Source organism: Mugil cephalus, chromosome 16, assembly GCF_022458985.1.
Source record: "Mugil cephalus isolate CIBA_MC_2020 chromosome 16, CIBA_Mcephalus_1.1, whole genome shotgun sequence".
NCBI classification, from domain to species: domain Eukaryota; kingdom Metazoa; phylum Chordata; class Actinopteri; order Mugiliformes; family Mugilidae; genus Mugil; species Mugil cephalus.
The window spans coordinates 14,825,720-14,846,452 of NC_061785.1; the positions used below are offsets into that span (position 1 = coordinate 14,825,720).

Consider the following 20,733-nt stretch of genomic DNA (forward strand, 5'->3'; position numbering starts at 1 on the left):
TCCGTGCTTTGTATTTCAGAATATCACAGAGGCACAAAAAGATAATAACACCCTGACAACGGGGAATCTGAATTTCATAAAGGGCATTCACATGTTACTGTGCACCTACTGCCGCACTCTGCTGCAACATTTAACTTTCTCCACGAACAGTTTTTACTCTTCTCAGAATATGAGTCCGGTAACACACCTCTGGGATTTCATCATGCGTCGTGTTTTAAACGATACAGATCACATTGTCCAGCTGTAGTCGTAACACAATGACACACTTTCATCGAAGGCATATACTTAAATAATATTAACGTAGAGCAGATCTTATCTAATATTTTATTAATTTTAAAATATATTTTATCGCTGATGGAAAGACTGTTTACTGTGATTCACGTAAAGTAACAGATTCTTCCTGAGGCTTTTTTGGGCATCATTAAGCTCAGTGTTTTCACAGCCTGCACCTTTAATGCTGATACCAATCAGGATCAGTTTCAATGAAAAAGGAAAAAAAAAAACACTGTACTGGTCATGTACTGTATTTAAAGGTAACAAAGTTACCAACTAAATGTGAAGCATTTCACTCAGAACTTGGTGGACGGTAAAAAATGGGTAAAAGACGAGTGAATATTTCCAATTGTGGCCTGAGACATAACTCCAAAGAAATGCAGTTTGCTTCATTGTGGCCAAACAAGGAGTACTTCATAAAGCATCAACAATTAGTGCAAGTTTAATTAGATAACGGGAAGTAAGAGAATTTGATATTTTTTCTCTTTTCTGATGTCAAATCTGACTCTAGAACTTGCAATGTCACAGCGCAACATTCAGGGATCAGCTGATCCAGCACTGGTTCTGTGTACTGTAATGCAGTTACTTCCTCATTGAGAAGCTAAAAGGGGCAGAGTTGCCTGCAGATGCCTTGGATATCTCTTGAAATATCAAATTTGATCGTTAGACTGATGCATGAGGGAGGATTGACTGAAGAAGCGAAAGATGAAGAGAGGGAGAACATCACCGTTTGTGTAATTGAGGCAGAAAATCTCATCAGTCGTTATCTAATGTCGTTTTTCAACGACCAGGTTTCATGCGCTTCTCTTCCTGTCCGCGTTTTCTCCCTGATAACTTCCAGGCCTGATAATCTGATGGAAAGGCTGTTATTCCCTCTAGTGTCTTCAGTCAGGCAGAGCAGCCGGCTAATTGACTGATAGAGATTAACTGAGGCCTCATTAAGTCATCGTTTGCGCTTCTTCACCCTCCTGCAGCAGGCAATGAAGATGCATGGGAGGTGTTTACACCATGGGAAACAGTTGCTGGTGATTTGTTATTAGAAAGAACCCACACATGCACTTTGACAGGAATGAAAGAAGAAGACTAATGTGCATTTAGATTTACTTACAGACTGTACACTTTGGTTCTTACCTGCAGCTTGACCTTCACAGCGTCGATGCTCATGACTTTATTCTGCAAGACAGAAAGGAATCAATAAATAGTGAACACGACAGTCAGTGTACCCACACAGACAGTGATAAGGAGAAGTGAAAAGGACAAAATGGTGAATACAGCTTTTTAAAGCAGACTGAACGATGCTTTCAGGCGCTGCTAACGGGGAGTGCTCGTTTCTAAAAGGAAAGCCGGTTTGGAAAGTGAACGCAGGCGTGCATGCGGAGGCTGATGTATTACGCTCGGCTTTCTGTGGCCACAGTTGGTGTAATAAGGGCTCGGCCTCCACCATCAAGCTCTCTTTTATCACTGTGATGTTGTCAGCACACTGTACTGTCTACACTCCCGTGGCCACACACACACACACACACACACACACACACACACACACACACACACACACACACACACACACACACACACACACACACACACACACACACACACACACACACACACACACACACACACACACCTTTGTGTTGCCGTGAAGCTCTTTGTTTCAGGGAGTTGCATCATTTACCAACACCACGGCTGCCGATCAGTTTAGCATAACGCACACACGCCGAAGCTTCTCGATACCTCTGTGAAGTCGTGTCACAAGGAGAGATAATTAGCCGTTGGTTTGGCTGCTCAAAGAGACGCCAAGTTAATGGTCACCGATTACAGCGGCTCCTACATCATTTTCTTCTGCTCCCGACATAAACAGAGAGCGGACCCGACTCATCTATCATTAGGGGGGACGTGATAATACGAACAAACAAGATGGATGAGCACGCAGAGGGATTATCAGCCACCCTGTCTAATGCGTTTTATAGAGATACAGGCAAACATGTATTAAGGAAGAAGCATTACAACGAGTCTAAAAGCCTTTGGCCGTGCCCTGAATCTGATATTTGAATTCCAATACATCGCCATCCACCGGAAAACACTTGCTGTGATGCTGCCTTGATGTTATGTATGAGCCTTAATGATGAGCCCATAGATTTTATACATTTGCTCCATCCTAACATTCATCTCATACTAGGATCTTATGACAACGTAGCACAAGGTGGTAGGATTTCTGTATTCACACAATCATACACCGTGCCTTTGTCGATGAGCCCTCAAAAAAATAAATAAATAAATATTTCACTGAGAACCTTAAATTATTTCTACATTATGACATTAAGAAGTTTGAGTTGTCAGCAGTCCTGTCAAAAAAATACTCTCAGCAGAAAAAGTGGTGTGTTCATAAGCTTGTTTTGATGCCATTGGGGCAAGAGAAAAAAAAACATTTGCCTTTAAGATGGTTACATAAGGTTCTATTAAATTCCAACTGAAAATCGACCTGCAGGCTAGAAGTCAGCTACCAGCCAGAAAAACTACAACAAACCTTCTACCTGGCCTAGTCAACGGCAGCAGGAAGACTAACATGGACTGTTACAGACAGTCAGACGTGTGTTAATAATTGCCCTAATTACCTTTAGCATTAGGGCAATAACCTATATCGATGACATATACGTATGGAATAGCTTGATAAGACCCAGATACTTGAGAGATGCTTGACATCATTAACACTTTTATCCTGCAGGGGGCACTAATATAACCAAAAGCTCAAAGCTGCTAAAGCCCCAAAAGAAGACAAATTAGTTGTACATTAGGGATGGGTGATATGGGATAAAAATATCCAGACAAATTTGGTGATAACAATAAAAATCATGAAAACAAACAAACAAACACATAATTCAAATCCATGTTTCTGACTCAATCTGTCACCATATTCTGTCTGAGCTCTAAGATGATTAGCATAGTCAAATAAGCTGGTTAACTAAATGGATGTGGCTGCTTTCTCCTCACTCATTAGCTGCCTCTCGTCGTACTCCATCTCGTGGTTGTGCTTCAGGTGGTGGAATAAATTTGTTGTTTGTCTTGCTATCCTTAGCCATTATTTTATCTTTTATTTATTTTTCTTAAGTTGTTAAGTTTGTTCCGCATCCACCTTATGATACCTGAACTAGTTCCATATTACTGATGAGCTGCTCAGAGATCTCCGTGTGTTCTTCACCACCTTCTACAACAACTGTTATGCTATTCTGCACATTGGCCACAAGTTGCAAATACACTGAGTACTTTCATATTTTACACTTACTAAAATTGAATCTGCTCCCAACTGTAGCTGAGCCGCTGAATATTTGGAGGATTACAATGAATTTAGTCTTATGGTTTGTGGTCAGAGTCTAGAAGTGTCCTTGTTAGTTATGTTTCTGAGAAAAAACTCAACTGAGGCATCTCAGCTTTTCTTAGTAGTAATCAAAATTGTTCTTCCACATATAGACTTATCAAACTAAACAACATAAATTTAACTCAATGTCACGCCCTAAGTGGGTGGAAGCCACCTTTAGCGGTGGTTTAATTTCCGTGGTTTAATTTTCAACTACGATCTGGACAAGTCACTGAAGTTAAATCACACTCAATGTGCTAATTGAAGACAGAATATAGGGGACGTGTTTAGCTCAATGAGTAGAGCACCTGTATGTTATTCCCCCTTCACTGCCTTCCCATTTCCTGTCTCTCTTCACTATACTTTCAATTAAAGGCTAAAAAGCCCAAAAAATGAATAAATACATAAAAAAAAAACAATCTGAACTTTAGTTGAAAAGTGTAATTTGGTCAAACTTCAAGCGTGAAATTGATTTTTCAGTCATAGAAATTGTGTTCAAATATGTCATTATGTTTGAATAACATCTATGAGGAACAGTGCTGTGCTATAAGAAGATGTGAATAAACCACCCGCACTGTAAAAATCAATAAAGGAAATGATGAAAACAAAAACAAATTGCTTTGTTAGAAGTCAACCATTGAAAACTAGATGGCTGAATGGAATCCATGTTTAGAATACCTGAGCGTGTATGTCCGTCTAATTGGGGACAGAAAGGTCACATGACCTCCACTTATAGAACCTACATATCTACACATCCTCCTGCAGAGGATATTGGAAACATGCTGCCTGACTGTCCACTTCCTCATCCGTGAATGTTTGGCCAAGATGCTGCATGAGCGAGAGGTAAAAGTGACGATGTCGATTTTTGCTTTCAGTGAAGTTCCAAGCACCACAAGAATGATGATGGCGATGGAAAGAAAACACATCACTCCACTCTAAAGTGAGGGTTGGTCAAAGATCCCAGATGAAGATCTATAGAACAGATCATTTGACAAAAAGTAGAAAGGAGCTGGCAGCAGAATCATCTGATCTGTTGCCCTGGTATTAGCACCAGAGAAATTGAAGTTTTGATTGCTTTTCACCCACAGATGAAAAAGTCTGTTTCATTGACGCGCTCCTCACTCTCCTAACTCGCAGGCACAATGGGCAGACTGACAGGTCACACAACAAGAGCTGTGAGGAAAGACAATAGCTAAATACAAGAGGGCTGGTTGTCATGTATATTAAAAACATATTTACAATATTCACATTGTGACACAAAAATGACATTATATTTAACACCTACTCGTCTCCTGGTTACGTTAAAGGTGATGACAAATCATTGGCTGGAGACACTCGCACAACATTTTTTTAAAGTTGACTGTTATGTGATGAAAGTCAGGTCGACACTGACTAGTCAAAAGTACAAACAAAGTCGAAAGTAATGCTGAGTACATGCTGAGAACAGACAGTTCATGCGCTACATACTGTAGAAGTCAGCGGTAAAGACAGTTAAATGGATGGGGAAGAAACCCCAGGTGGTAGTGGCGACAGTCACCCACAGACCCGAACTCGTGCCCCAAAACATATGCTCCACATTCAAAGGAAATCTCAATGTGTGTGTGTGATAGTGTGACGCCTCCAAAGAGCTGTATCATTGCAGAAAAGACTCTGGAACCAGAGCCACCTCCTCATAGACTCACTCTTGTTTTTGTTTAATGAATACTATGCTCTGATCTACCTCCACCAGTTACAAGGAAATGTTGGATTATACACTGTACTTAATTTTAAAATTTTAAAGTTTGTTTTTACAACTCTCACGGCTCATGGAACCACTTTACAGAGTGGTTGGCATGACAAGTTGTGGTCGCCATTATGTCATGTACTGTTTCTATAGCATCAAATTGCGAACTAAAGCGAAACCTATCTAAATTTACACTTGAAAACGCTTCAATGTTATATTAACTACCTAAAATGCCTGAAACTATCCTTGAAAAAAAATGAACTTCGGCCCAAGTCCCATCCACAAGCATAGAGGAGGCGGAGCTCATGACCTATACTGCAGGCAGTCACCAGGGGGAGCTCTGCTTGCTGTTACTTTATTCTAAAAGCCATGACTGAAAAATTGCTGTAAGAGTACTGGGGATTTTTTTTTATTTTGTTTTATTTTGTTTTTTACTTTACTTGAGTAGAGGTGTAGAGCATCACTGTGTGTAGGCTGGCTTTTTACATAACTGTGAGACCACAACACCATCGTGAAAAGTCCTTCACCTCTGATGTGAAATCTGAAAGCTGAGCACGATGATATGTGAAGTGGCTTCTGTGAAGAATTAAAGGATTAAACAACACAGATCTACTTTGCATTCACTCTTTTTTAGAGACTTAAATGTTTTATGTCCATGAACAGGAACATAATTCAAACATTCCTTTTCCTATCATGTCTTTGTGCCAATTTCTATGTTTGTCGCTATCACATCAAACCTCATCTCTTCTGCTGTTTCGATGAGATTTCAGAAATGACGTAAATCATGCAAAAAGTTTGTCTGGTGAACTTAAGCCTGCATGACTCAAAGGGGTTCTCCTCATCGTAATCTTCCTCTGCAGAAATGTTCTCTGCAGATTCTGGCATCAGTACCCATCGAAGGACTATTTCTCCTGAGTGTCGTTATGCCTCACAGCATTGTACTCTATTTCAGTGGCAGCTTATAGCTTTAACTCTGTAAAATTTGTTACACTCAGGAGCAATGCAATAGCGACTTTTGTTTGTCTATTAATGGCTCCTTAGTCTACACCAGCGTCTCTTTACTGTCCATCACGTCCACCAGTACACGCTGTAGACTGTAAAACACGCTGACCAACACTGCAATGTCACAGGGTGTAATGCAGCAACATGGCAGCACTATGATCAGGAAAGAAATAAATACTGTTGGTGAAAATAGGACTCTCGTTAGTAAAATCTGTTTATTTGATTGATTGTCTGTACGCAGTATTAATTCATTAAATAATTCCTAAGTCGATAACTTTCATTCATGACAGTGAACCCTTGAAAAAGTGATCATCCATGAACCCAAAAAATGTGAGACCGTGTTTACAGAGCTGTGGGGAAGTAACAAGTAATGTTAATGGATCCCAGCATTACAAGCACTTTCATTGTTGCTCTCACTGGTTACACTGATTTTTAAGAAATATAAACCAGTTTCTAGATCATTCCATCCTTCATTCATCAAACCACAGTCCAAGTCAAAACTCGTCTCTACGAGAGCTGAAGACAAACCAACTTGGCCTCAATTGTTGGACAAAATGCTGGAACTATTAAAAAGCAAAGCTGTAACTGAATGTACAACACACTCACTCTCTCTCGCTCTCCTGCTTTTCTCTTACATTTAAGCAATAATCTGCATGGCTATGCTGGTAATGATTTTCAATAACCTGAGGCCCCAGTTATCTTGCCTTGTCTTCTTCTGATCGTCTACTTGAACTCTTCACTTTTCCTTCTCCCACTGTGATTTCAATCCTCATATATTGCAATGAGGTTTGCTCGGGTTCTGTAACAACCTACACAAGGAAAATAGAAACCAGAGGAGAGCGGCGCAAAAACATTTGGAGATTAAAAGTAGAAAAATAAGAATTTACCATGAGTGATTAAATTAGCCTGTAATCAAATTTCTCCCCATGTGCGGAATTGGTGTTCACAGTATCGCATCTTCTTTCTGGCATCAATATTCTCATGAAATAAAGTGCCATCTGTTACACCGAGAAGCTACAGTCTCTCAGGGTCATTTTTGGAGGAACGTCCACATAACTCAGATGATACCAAGCCCTCTGGTCAGACAAAAACCCCACAGTGCTAAGTGAAAGCTCAAGGAGGACTGCAGTTCAGCCCATATGCACCTTCAACCACATCCAAATTAGATTACACAGATCTGGGTCATAGCATGCCAACTCATTAGACTAAAAAGAAGAATATCAGAACTTGTCATTGTCACTAACTTTTAGCCTGTTGTGTCATCTTTGCCTCAACCTGGGCTGGTTACACAGATTATAAAATGTATGGCAGTTTACCATACGCTAACACTCTGGGAGGGGAATACAACAGATACATAATAAAGTTCATTATTCTCAGAAACAAAATGAGTGGGGTGACCAGGCAGAGAGGTCAAAGGAGAAAAAATGTCTCACAAATTCCTGCTGTAATGTGTCATGTTGAAACTGTGCAGGGTCTGTTGCCTTGGCAACCGTGGTTTTTTGTCCTTGTTTTGTCGCACTAAATACCATAAACTGTATAAATACGGACGACATGCCCAGACCTCCTCGCTTTGGCCAAACTGATGCTATTTTCCCATCTTACACGCTTGGAGCCAGAGTCTGACCAGTACAATCCGAGAGTGGAGCCATAATATCGATGACCCGCCACACTTCTGCCAGATTCAGTCGTGTTTCGTTTAATTAATACTTTCACTCTGCTCCATGTCCACCAGTTTCAAGGAATGTTGCATTATACACTGTACTTACCTTTAAAAATTGTTATTACAACTCTCACAGTCCCAAGTGATGACTTTGTAGAGCAGTTAGCATGGTAACTGATAGTCACCATTATGTCACATCCCATTTCTACAGCGTCAAACAACTAACAAAACTTATCCAAAAAACTGACATGTGAACATGCATCAGTAGTATATTAAATACCTAAAATTACTGAAACTACCCTTGAAAAAAAAAAAATTACACAGTTCAAAACTGTTCTCAAAACTATGGGCTTTTATTTAGCATTATATGTAGAAACTAGCTTTGTGGCTAACGGAGGTTAAGTTTTGCCCCTAGCTACATGCTAATACCGTTAGCATATGTAAATGGCAGTTTACGTTTCATAAATTAGCATTGTGGCTAGCGGACTTTCCCTAATAACTTTCCACGACAAAAAACGTTCATGACGAGCTCCCGCTAACTCGCCATTTTCGCAGAAAAATGACAGCTTCATGCTGGATATCAGTGCCGTCAAACCACAGACTTTTTGAGTAGTTTTTATCCGGCATAAAGTTTTGAACATAATTTCTGACAGCGATGAACAAAAACATCTAAATCTGATTGGTTTAACTGAACCACTGGAAGTAACCTGATTGGCTCACTTCCATGTCAATCAAAATTTCTGAAATTTCCTAATTAACTACGTCAAAGGGCAGGTTACTCAGGTACAGAATTATGGAAATAGTTCCCAGAAAACTATGGTGGCCAATTATATAAACCATGTTTCCATTCACACCAGGCCCAGTTTGCAAGAGATTGCAGAACTGAATCTCTAATCCAAACGTGGTGCACAGAAAAACATGCAAACCTATCAAAACATTAATTTTCTGAGACATGACAACAGATATTCTGGATAAAGCCACCATGCAAATTCTTCATCATGTAGGCTACTTTGTTTGAATAAAATGTCAGCTTTCCTACTTGGTGCAGCCACTTCTCTTGTGGTACCTCATCCCTAAAATGACCTGTCAGGTTCAACAAGGATCAGGAGAAATCAATGCTAAAAGCTGACACGAAGAAAAAAGTCATATTTTCTATATTTCAAACTGATAAGCACGGCAGTAGGAAAGTTACAGATTTTGGAATGGGCTCTGACAGGTCTGAGTGTGGTGTGTGGTGTAGACAACCGCAGGCTGCAAGACATGCCCACGCAAAGACAATATGCGCATCAAATAACAGTAAGTAAGTAGGACACACATCTTAAAGCAGCTTCACATAGTGAATGATCACAGCAAGTTTGACTTGCACACACAGGCCACGACACAACACCTACACACAATGCTGAGCTATGGAAAAAGCAGCCATCAGGACCAGACAGCCCTAAGCTATCTGTCAATCAACCTGGCAGCCTGGTCGCTCCCTGCTTTGAATTTATATAAGGAGTCTGAACTCCTAGAAAGTCCTCCAACTTAAAAAAAAGAAAAAAGAGGAGAATACACCTGAACTTCTGCCACCGCTGGACTGATCAATGATGAAAAACCTCTCACATAAACCAATTATCCTGCTTTGACTACAAACTAGATAACAGAAAAGAGAAACGTACCAGCGTAGATGATGTTTAACACGTGTGCAACATGACACGCAGAGGTGTCCGCTCTCAATATGCAATGTCAATTTACTTTCATTTAAAGCCAAATGAAAGCAATGACACCTGCATTTTTCCTAGTGTGTTCCTTTGACTTGATGTATGTATGTATGTAGAGTGGACCCAACAGTTTCTTAAAAAGCTTAAACGTTTCAGGATTTAAGTCTTTTGTTTTTGTTTCTAAAACAAAGTACCAACAGTGACAAACACCATAAATCTCGCAATTTGCACCAATAGTATTGATGAATCCATTTTAAAAGCTGCAATAACACTTTTTTTAATGACCATTAAGATCTTTTAGACCCATTTGACAAGATGCTATACCAGAGTATTCCTGTGATAGCCTTTCAAGTAACTGGTTATTCATCTGGTCTTTCAAATACCAGAAAAATCCAAGAAAATGTCCATCAATACCACCCTGAGTCCAAGGTTAGGTTTTCAAATGTTTTAATTACCCAAGCAAGAGTCCATGACCTCGACCCACACAATGCACTTGATTATCGACCCACTGGCATTATGATACATGATGTACTGCAGCTGTATATGCTCCTCAACTAGCTTAGGCTCCTGTCAACTAATCAATATCCGTTAAGTCGGAACCATAAACGCAGAGGCTGCCGATGGGCGTCTGGGTGGAACAGCTGTGTCTTAGGACAGCATTTGTTGTTATCGATGCTATTGGAGGTATACAGAGGTAAAAAAGTTGGCATACTTATCTTTGCCTCAGGGTACTATTTCCCTGCTGTTTGCTACTCGACATAGGGCTGTTGTTTTTCACTGGTCCATACATTGGCATTTACATCATGACAACAGTGTTTTTGTTTTCTTTGTAAACCCCAAGGCAATTATTATTAGTAGCTACTGACATACGATGCACGTCAACCCAAGGTGCACGTCAGGACACCCTGTAGGCTACGACGTAGGGTCTGAAGCTAAACCTGCAATGACTACGAACCAAGCTTGAGTATTACTCAGCCAACACAGACAGCTGTAGTTACTCAACGCACTTCATGCATTTCTTGTCTGGGTTAGAACTTTAACACCGTCCTGCCAAAGGGGTTATTTACATCACAAAACTAGACCAATGCTTGTCGGACAAAGTGCCAGATGAGACAAACTTCACAAACAAAACTGTCAGCAGTTGGACTTCAGCTGCTGTTAATTTTCTCCCTTGGTTCTACTTCACTACTGGGAGGTAAACAGTGAAATGGTGAGACAGCTCCAAAAAGAGTTGTCTCACACACACATTATCTATGCGTGTCTCTGCAGCATTCTGTCTAATTAGCGTAGACTTAATGAGGGTTAATTATTTCAGCTTGCTGGCTCTTCAAGTTTTTAGGGGGAACTGAGGGCTCAGGTTTGACAAATTAAGAAAAAAAGGGAGATACATTATGAGACTGCTGTATACTACTACTGAAAAGGACAGATGTGCTCTATGGTGGTTACTGAAGTTCAAAAATAAAAGGAAATAAAAAGAAAGTAATTTTCTTTTCATTGGCCATGGGTTCAAATGAAGCATTATAGCATGAAGAACCACTTTGCTGTCAAAGGAACTGGCCCCGACAAACAATGCACTGATATAGGCCTAACGAAGGATGTATTTCAATGATAAGATGAAAATGAAATCCATGAATCCACCTCCTCGCTCACACTGTAATCAGCATAATCTGCCGCGCTGCTTTTGACTGGGAAGACACTGTCTGTGGAGGGACTATGCTCCTATCTGTTGTGAAGTATTACAACTAACTGACTAAAATTCAAAACTTTATACACATTTACACACAGATCTAACTCATGTTGGCCTTATGGCAGTATTTTTTTCCTGAATAAGTGGAACAGGCTGCAAATAAAGCTAACTAGCCAACAGTTACACACCAACATACACAGAGCTAAAGTAGCATACATTTGGAGTTCTGTATTTTTAACACTAGCAGCTATGGCAACATTCAGTCCACTTTTAGCTTAGTTTTGGTCTCTTCTACCATCCCTTGAAGCTAAAAAGACTGACTGAAGACTTATGGAAACAATTTCCAAACAACCAAAACAGAAACTTATAGAGTTCCCCTAAATCAAAACAATGGGCTGAAAGCGGCTAAAAGAGATCCGCAGAGCTCAAGAAAGATTTTATTACTCTCTGTAGACTCAATACTGTAAAGAATGTTACATGTGCTGCTTTTCTTGTGTATACAGTCTCTACCTACACTTCCTCAACTAACTCTGGATGCAAAAACATTGACATGTCTGACGTTAGCTCCTCAAACACAAGTAGCGGCCAGCCACCTTAGCTTAGCAGTCTGGGGAATATAGGAATTATGTATAATAAACAGCCACATGAAAAATAAAGCACTTCAGACATTTAAACACATATTTGCTTTCTGGTTCATCATTAACTCAAAGATTGTGTATCGCAGTGCAACAGCTGACGGTCGTTCCAGGAGTCAATCATTCTCTTGGGATGCTTTTTTTTTTCCTTTGACATTTTCTAGATGAAGTTTGAGTCTGGAGGCACTTTATTTTTCAATCATGGCCATGGTTACTGCTCATGCTTACCAATCACTTATTTCCCAACACAATGCCTCAAAAAGGCACTTTACAAGTGTGGGCCCTGGGATTGGGATTGGTCTGGTCCGGACAACAAATATTAGATGGAATGCAACTAATATATGGAGAGAAAACTTGTTATCCCTCCGAGATGAATCCCAATGATTTTGTTAATCTTCTGACATTTCCTATAGGGCCACCAGCAGGTTGACATTTTCATTTTTGTGTTATATCTAGATGGCTATTGGATCCATTACCAAGAATTATTACATCCATCGTCTCCAGATTTTCATTTTTGTGTTATATCTAGATGGCTATTGGATCCATTACCAAGAATTATTAGATCCATTGTCTCCAGATATTAATGTTATCACATTTGGCGTAACACAGACTTTTCATCTGTATCACCCAAATTATGAAGTTATTTCACTTCATAGTTAGTTTTGTTCTTTTAACACTGAGCCAATTATGCTAATTAATGTAGAGATTCCCGTGTTTAGCTTGGTTGGTTTAAGAGTGACATTTTTTGACATCTTTTTGATTGCCGTGACATTTTGCACACGCACTTGTGAAGTTTTTTTGGCAGGTCAACTTCCGTAAACTGCCACCTGGGCAACATTTCAGTTGCCAAAACCTTAAGGTTCAGAATGCAATCAGTCAGAGCTAAGACAGGCTCCACATACGGTTTATCTGCAAAATACGTGCCATGTGAACAAAGTGCATAATGAGGCTAGTTACTTTGAGTGTACTTGTAAAAGCCAAATGAAAAGGAGTGAAAAAGACTGTCTCATGTAGCCACTAATGGAACTGTAGAATGTTTGTACAAGGTTATACAAAGTTCACGTTACTAAGACTGAATAGTGTACAGAAAAAAGAAAAAGCGAGGAATGAAAACAGAAAACCTAATTCTTATATGTTCCTGACGACTTTGAGAGTTTTTATCGGCTTATTACAGAGATTTATGTGCATTAATGGAAGACTTGGCGAAAGACTGATTCTCTCGGTTGCAAAACAATTTTAGTCTGTTTGCATCGACAAACCAATCTCTGGTAAATTCACAAATTACCTTGCAGCAGTAGACCCCACTAAGCGGAGTAAAATTTGTTATCTTGCTTAGTCTCCTCTTCCTCAACCCTTCAGTCATGTTGCAGTGGTGTGGCACAGAATGGCTCGCGCCCTGCTTCTGGCAATAAGGCCAGCTAATCCTGGATTTGTCACTCTCTGTGATTCCACTCCACTTCCTCTTCTTCCTCTCTTTATCCATCTATTTCTTTCCCATATGTGCTGTTTGACTTGTCTTTCCACGAAGCACCCTCACACCTAGCTTCCCTTTCTAAACTTCTCTTCCTCCTCCACGGTGCTCCATCTGGCCCTCTGCTCAGCTCTGCTCGTTGATCAAGGCTTGAAATCTTCCTGTTCCTTTTCACGCATCAAACTTGTGAAACAAATTGAGTGTAGAGCAGTATCCCTGTGGTCAATATGTGATTTGTCTCTCTGTCTATGAGTCTGGCTTTATAGTTTTCAGCAGCCATGGGCCCATGGGAGCTCTCACATTATATTTCTTTTTACTATCGCCAATCCCAGCAAAGATTTAGATCAAAGGGCAGCCAACCATGGTGAGTCTGACATGTCCAATTTAAAGCTTGGTTTGTGCCACTTTTCTTCTTTTTCCATATCAGGGAAAAGCTTTAATATTCCCTATACTGTGTTTCTACCCTCCTCCAATGGGAATCACTCAGTGTTGCGGTGAAAGAATCTGATAGTACATCATGATAATCGATAGATGTGTGTGATGGGACTTGGTTGCATTGATTATGGAAAAGAGGAACTAAAGTAAGCCATCATTTTTCTTATCCCAAATTTCCACAACACTGCCATCTTAGATTTACCTGTAACAGTGGCATCTCAAAATGACAAAATTACTCCAGATCAATAGTGACTGATATATTAGCTCCACACATAAACAAATAAAGGGAATGGATACAGGCATCAAACCCCCTTGTGGTACTTATTCAGCTCAAAATTCTGTTATGTTACAAGTGGAGCCCCACAGGGATCAATGCTTGGTCCACTACTTTTCTAATTCTTAATTACTATAGTACACACAAAACATTTCCCAATCCACTTGTTAATGTATTATTTTTACAAACTTGACTCACTTGAGCGTGATCTCCTTTGAAAGAACAAAATGCACACTTTTAACAGAGACCAAAGAACTGGGAATCACTGGTGCAAGAAGTGTTAGTAGTCATTCTCAGGTGGAAGATTTCACCAAACTTAATGGCTGACAGATCCAGTATATTGAGTGTACAAAGAAATCCACAAAAAAGTAACGGAAACAGGATAATAAAAGGATTGAAGAAAAAAATATATGCCTCTGTTTTGGTCAATGTGCTATTTCATTCTAGCTGGTCAGCTAGTTGCTAACTTTTGATCTAAGCTATTCGGTACTAGGCAGATAATGTACATGTGCTTTAACAGAGTCTTTCTGCAGAAAACAGTTGCCAACTATAGCTGGAAACAAGTTTGTTGTGATCAGTCACCCTGAAGAAAAACTTGTAGATCCCAAAACCAAAACAATGCACCGAAAGACACTAAAATGCTCCTGGGATTATCTGAACTGCAATGCTGTGATATAATAATGTGGTGGCTATTCTTGATCATTGAAATCGTCATCCTTTTATTCTAAAAATACTGATTCATTCAGCTTCAAAGCCTAAATATAGACAAATATAGACCATGCAATAGCCCCTGAATGTGAGTTCAAAATGAACTCACATTCTTTTGCAGGGTATTGTAAGGTGCTTACTGTCTCTGACTATTAGAACCGACTCTACAGACGTCTGTATTTTAAGTGAACGGTATTATAATGCCTCTATATACTGTTCAGTTCTTGCCCCCATGTGATAGCTTTATCCAAACAATAGGCTGGAAATCCTATTAGGCCATGTCGTGTTCTTCCAATAAGTCCCGCTAGACTTAAAAACTTCTGCTTAAGCCTAGGGTTATCTCTAACTCATAAAGGACACAGCCTGCAAGTGCTTCTAAATTATTCTGTGTGCATTGTGCGATATTTTAGCATTTTGTCGAGGCTTTGGCATTGATAAGTAAAGAAAGTAGAGGCTGACAGCTTGATGAATAGTCGCCGAGTATCTCTGCGGTTTGACAAAGATGAGGGAGTTTTCTAAAAGGCGCGGTTTCCTTGAGCGAGTTTGCGTCTGATAATCAAAAGCTGGGGACTAAATTGGTTTCATTCCGTACTTCATCCACTCCTCGTCTTCTGATTATTGTGATTACAGAGTTGTGCAAACAAGGAAACGATGGAAGGAGAGAAAAGGAGCAATGGCTCCAAAGAGACTAAATGTGGCTGACCGTAAAGAAGAAAAGGAGCTGAATGAAGTGAGGAGATGAAATGACTGAAGATGGAAATGGAGCCTTCGGCATCAAAATATCTGTACTCTGTACACGCAGTCACGTAGCTCATTGCTTTTTTTGCTTGCTTACTTCAGTGAGCAGATTGTTTGTGTGTGCATATGTTTTAGTGTGTATAATGCACAGCGCCTCCACCCCTCAGTTCCACTCTTCAGGGTCAGTAGTACACCATTAAGCTGTGATACAGCAGCAGCTACAGGAGCACTGCGCAGTCAGCACACTTTGTGTTGTGCAACTACTTGTGCTTGTGAATGTTTCACTAAACCCAAAGTACTGTGATGTCTTTTAAAAGAAACAGGGACCTTCTGCTCTGTCTGACGCTCTCATCCAATCGTCTATCGCAATTAGGCCTTTGTCTACATCTACTCCAAGACCCGACTGCTAACTTGATGTGGAATGTATTTCACCACTTCATATAATCAATGATATTCAGTTGACATGCCACTGTTTTTGTTGCTGTGGCTAATCAGAGCTATGAAACATTAATTAAAAGCCATCAAGGATGTTGCTATAGCCACACAGCGCACAAACTGAGATTTTCAGAGACTGGGTCGAACAAGTCTTGAAATAGCTACAATACAGACGAACTATTTTCAGCAGCATGTTGAGCTTTCAGCTTCGGTCTTCATTGTTCTGATCAAATACTTCTCTTTCCTTTTTCCTTCAGTTCCAATTGCCAGTAGTAGCTGTGAATATTTGCTAGCTTCACCTGCCTGTAATAACATAAATGTTATTTTTATGACAAGAGAAAGAAAGAAAGAAAGAAAGAAAGAAAGAAAGAAAGAAAGAAAAGTAGATTTCTGAGTTATGAGGAGACCGTTTTGATAATATTATATAGGATGAGATTAAAGACAATAGTATTTATCATATAACTGCATGGTGGATGGAGTAATGTTGAAATCTTTCATTTTCTCGTCATCTTTCAAACATGATGCTCTCCTCTGTATAATCAGTGTCAGCTGCTCTTCAAACATTGCGTGAGAAGCTATTTCCTGCAACCCGATCCTGATATTTTAAGATCCTAACCTCGCAGGACGTCATATCCCGACATGGAGGTTTTAAAAGTAATTATAGATGAATTATTCTGGGACCAATGGCTTAAAATGCAATCAAAGAACGATAAAAAAAAAAAAAAAAAAAAAAAAAAATTATATCAGTCCTATAAAAAGGTCTAAAACGCTACGTCAGCAGCGATCCAACCTGCTGTTCACTCAGTTCATGTGCAACGATGCACGCTTTTTAGAAAAAAGAAAAGGGTAAATCGACAAAAATTCAATCACATATATATGTAGATTGTAACACGTGCACATAGAACACATGTATAACTCTGATGGTGCATGTTTTGTTTTGATATAAGCTGTTATTGAGCACCTTGCATGCATCCGTGGAATTTCACTGCGTAGGTCATGATAAGCAGCACAAACCTCCTTTGATGCTTAAAAATATGTCATCTTCAGAATTATATTTAGCTTCTGGTGCTTGGTTTCTACTTCTGCAACAGAGCCCATGTGACTGGTTGTAAGACAGATAGATAGAAACTTAAAACACACATGACTGGTACATGGGGGAGATTGTTAAAAAAGGTTTTGATTAAACGGAGTGTTAAAAAGTGCAGCGTCTATTTCAGGGTGTTCAGGATAGTTACTGCAGATGGAAAGAAGGATTTTTTGTAGAAGTTTTTCCGGACCAGTGGAACTTTGCGCCTTCTGCCTGTTGGCAGTAACTGAAAGGAGTGGAGAAGGGTTCTCTGTGGAGTATCTAGACTCAATTTTTATAAGAATATATGTTTCAACCGATGTTTCAACTGATAGAGAAAAAAGGTGTTTTCCTACAAAAATTTAGTTGTAAACGAATTCAGCTCCTCACCACTTTCCAGGGTAGGTCTCTGCTGGTTGTTGGGTTTTAAGAGGGTTAAGAAAGGCCTTGGGTCTGTGTATAACACTGGGGAAAACAAGAAGAATGTTACTTCTGCTACCTCACCATATAAGGAGTGGTCCACTGCTTTGCTGCAGCTTGCTCACGAGATTAGCGTTCATCACACTCTGATATTTCACATGTTGGAAATCAGCTAAAGTCGATTGGCTACACATGCATGAAAGGCAGCGCTCCTCCTTTTGTCTACAGGTGGAGCCTAGGTAGAACAAGGCCAATGTGTATGCTTAGATGGGGCTTTGTTTTTTTTCTACCCTTAAGGAGGATAGGCTGAGGTCTCAGCGGTGAATCAATACTTATTCTCTGTGTGCCAAATAAATATCCTTAACGAGAGAAGTTGTCGAGTGATCTCTACATAGTAAGATTATCCTTTCTTATAGGTATAAAGATCCTGGGCAGAAGGAGAAGAAAAATTTGTTCCTTCAACAGGTGTAAGCATTTACACCACCAGTGTGTGTGCCAACATCTTTCTGCAATTGCACCATGAATTTGCTAGCCATAAATGAAGGCGTTTGAAACCGAGCTGCTAATAATACTAAAATGTTACCTTTACAGAAATCACTGCAACATAGAAAAGAGAAAATACTTTTTCTGTGCTTTCTGAGAGAGAAATAGATGAAAATGAAAAAATAAATCAAATAAAAATTAGATAAGTCAACTGCTTACTATAAATTAGATGTATTCACTGATACTTTATGTAATCTTACATATATGTGTCCATAGAAGGCCACGTCTCAACAGCTTTATGTTTAGTAGGTGAATGTTTTATTCTACACAGACTGCTGCGATTTGTCGCTAAATCCAATATCTGTGTTATTACAGTAATTTAAGATGTGCTGCTACAAATGTATGGTCACATCAGCTTCGTACATGGCCACCGGTTCCATTCATACTATAATAAGGTGCAAGGATTACTGTATTACTGTGAAGAGCAGTGGCACTCACATAAACGCTGGCTAAGATTTTGAGACTTGGTAAGTGTAACAAAGTAAAGAATGGGCTGTAGCAGCATGTCAGCCGTTTTAGTCTCTTTAGTTTAGTAAAATTTATGTAACTCAATATGCTGACGTTTACTTGTCCATGATCAAATTCATATATTAATTCTATAAAGATAAAAGCGCTGCATCACAGAGATTAGCATTAGCATGTTCACACGCAGATATTGAATTCTAGCACACTCCATGACCTAAGCCTCACGATATGAATTGTGCAGTCGTGTGTGTAAAATGAAACTTCAGAACTACCTTCAAATTCCATCTTCAGCAGAGCTCGTGTGCAGCTATGATCTGTGAACATCACTGTTGTGGGATTAGGGGTTGATTCATTACATTTGGGACACGCAGGCAGTGAGGCGACTATATTATTTTCACAGAACCTGCCTCACGGGAGCATTAATTGATGGTTCCCGGTACCCCCTTGCCCTTTCTGCCACTTTAATACCAAGAATTAAATATGAGGAAGTTTGATCTTTGACACGGAAAGGGCCTGAGTGAGAAAGTCAACTCATTTCTCTTTCTCACATTATATTTTGTATCTAGTTAATCAGTGCTGAAAAATCCAAGGATGTAAAAAGCACCTCACCCTGACTGATAATACTTGCTTTTCTTCATTTTAAAGCCAGAAGAATCTGCTTCTGAGAGTATGAGTATGAATATGCATGATTCCAAGTGATGGCACCATGTGTCTTTAACATTGTCAGTCAATATTCTTAAAGCCTTAAGTTTTTAAGGTAAAAGAAACGTCTGAAGAAGTGTGTACTGGTTTCTGTGACTCTGTGATCACAAGAACAACTAAAGGTTATTTAAAGCCACTGTTCCACTGGATTAATGAGCGAATGAACCGCTCACCCACACAATCATTTCTGGACTGTGATGATAGTTTCTCTTCTTTATCGGCAGCAGGGGCATAACATTGTTGGTACTGACAGTATTTCCCACCAGTGAGTATACTTGTCACAACAATTTAAGTGGATATGTCTTTTAGGGTCACTGCAGTATTATGCTGTGTCCAGTTTGTGAGGAGACTGTTTCATTTTTACCCAAAAAAATCTTGCAAACACATGGAATAAGAACGCAAGATTATTAAGAAACTTGCAAAGCCTGAGTGGCTCCAATGTGGCTAGAATGGGCTAAAGCCATAGTGATAGCTAGCTAGTTAACATCAAGCTAGCAAAACTAAATGAGCAAGACGGTCATACAAAACTGTAAATCAAAGTTATGGTTACTACTGGCAAATATTAGTAGTATTAGGGTTAACTAACATTACGTAATATAATGTTAAGTGCTATGCTAGATAGCTAGCAAGGTTGTGTTCGCTAGCTGACTTTAGCTGTTGCATTGGGTCTCAATGCTCGGAGCTCTCTCTAACGCTATGTTTCATAAGTTTACATGAAAGTTGACGTAGCATACCAACAGGCAGTTTAAACTTATTTTGTTTTCATCTTTCATGTAGCATTTCATGTAGCATTTTGTGAATGGACAACCTACTCCTATGGCTAGTGACTATACTGCTGCTACAGCCAAAGCAATTGTGAGTGTCCTTTGGACTTAACATTTGAAATAATATAAACAATGAAATTCAAACTTTTGACCACTTTTTTTTAATAACTACATAACAAAATACTTAATAAACTACTTGCAATATTTATTACAAAAAATGAATACTTTACTTAAAGAACACTTCAGCTTCTACTCAAGTCCTTGTACTTGTACTCAACATTTTAAAGAGTAACACCATTATTAACATCTGGAATATTTGTTTTCAACTTTGAAACGTCTCATAAAACAAAAACAAAAAAAGGTACAACAGGGGCTCACACAAAAAGTCTCTAAAATGTGTGAAAACTTATGTATCTTTAACAAAAAGTTCCGCAAACAAATAATATCGGAGCTAGGAACTTGAAATTCAGTCCACCCATTCCTGGGACATGGAGACTTGTGCAGTGAAGGCACAGTGTTTCTGCATCAGTGACAACCGCTTGAGAGCGGGTAAAAATGACGAGCTGGCTACAAAAATGTTTTTGATCAAATGAATTTCCTTTCAAATCACCACTAAATGACAGTTATTCATAAGCACTTCACTAAATAAGAACTGTATGCAAATTGCAGGCTTA

General features: G+C 39.4%; 1 protein-coding gene across 1 annotated transcript in view; it reads right to left on the reverse strand.

Annotated features, from left to right (window-relative positions):
* Positions 1-20,733, reverse strand: part of LOC125022534 (ras-related protein Rab-26) — a 79,655-nt gene that overhangs the window by 41,956 nt on the left and 16,966 nt on the right. Inside the window, exon 3 of the mRNA XM_047609245.1 lies at positions 1,405-1,446. Coding sequence (XP_047465201.1) covers positions 1,405-1,446 — 42 coding nt within the window. The remainder of the gene's footprint in view (positions 1-1,404; positions 1,447-20,733) is intronic.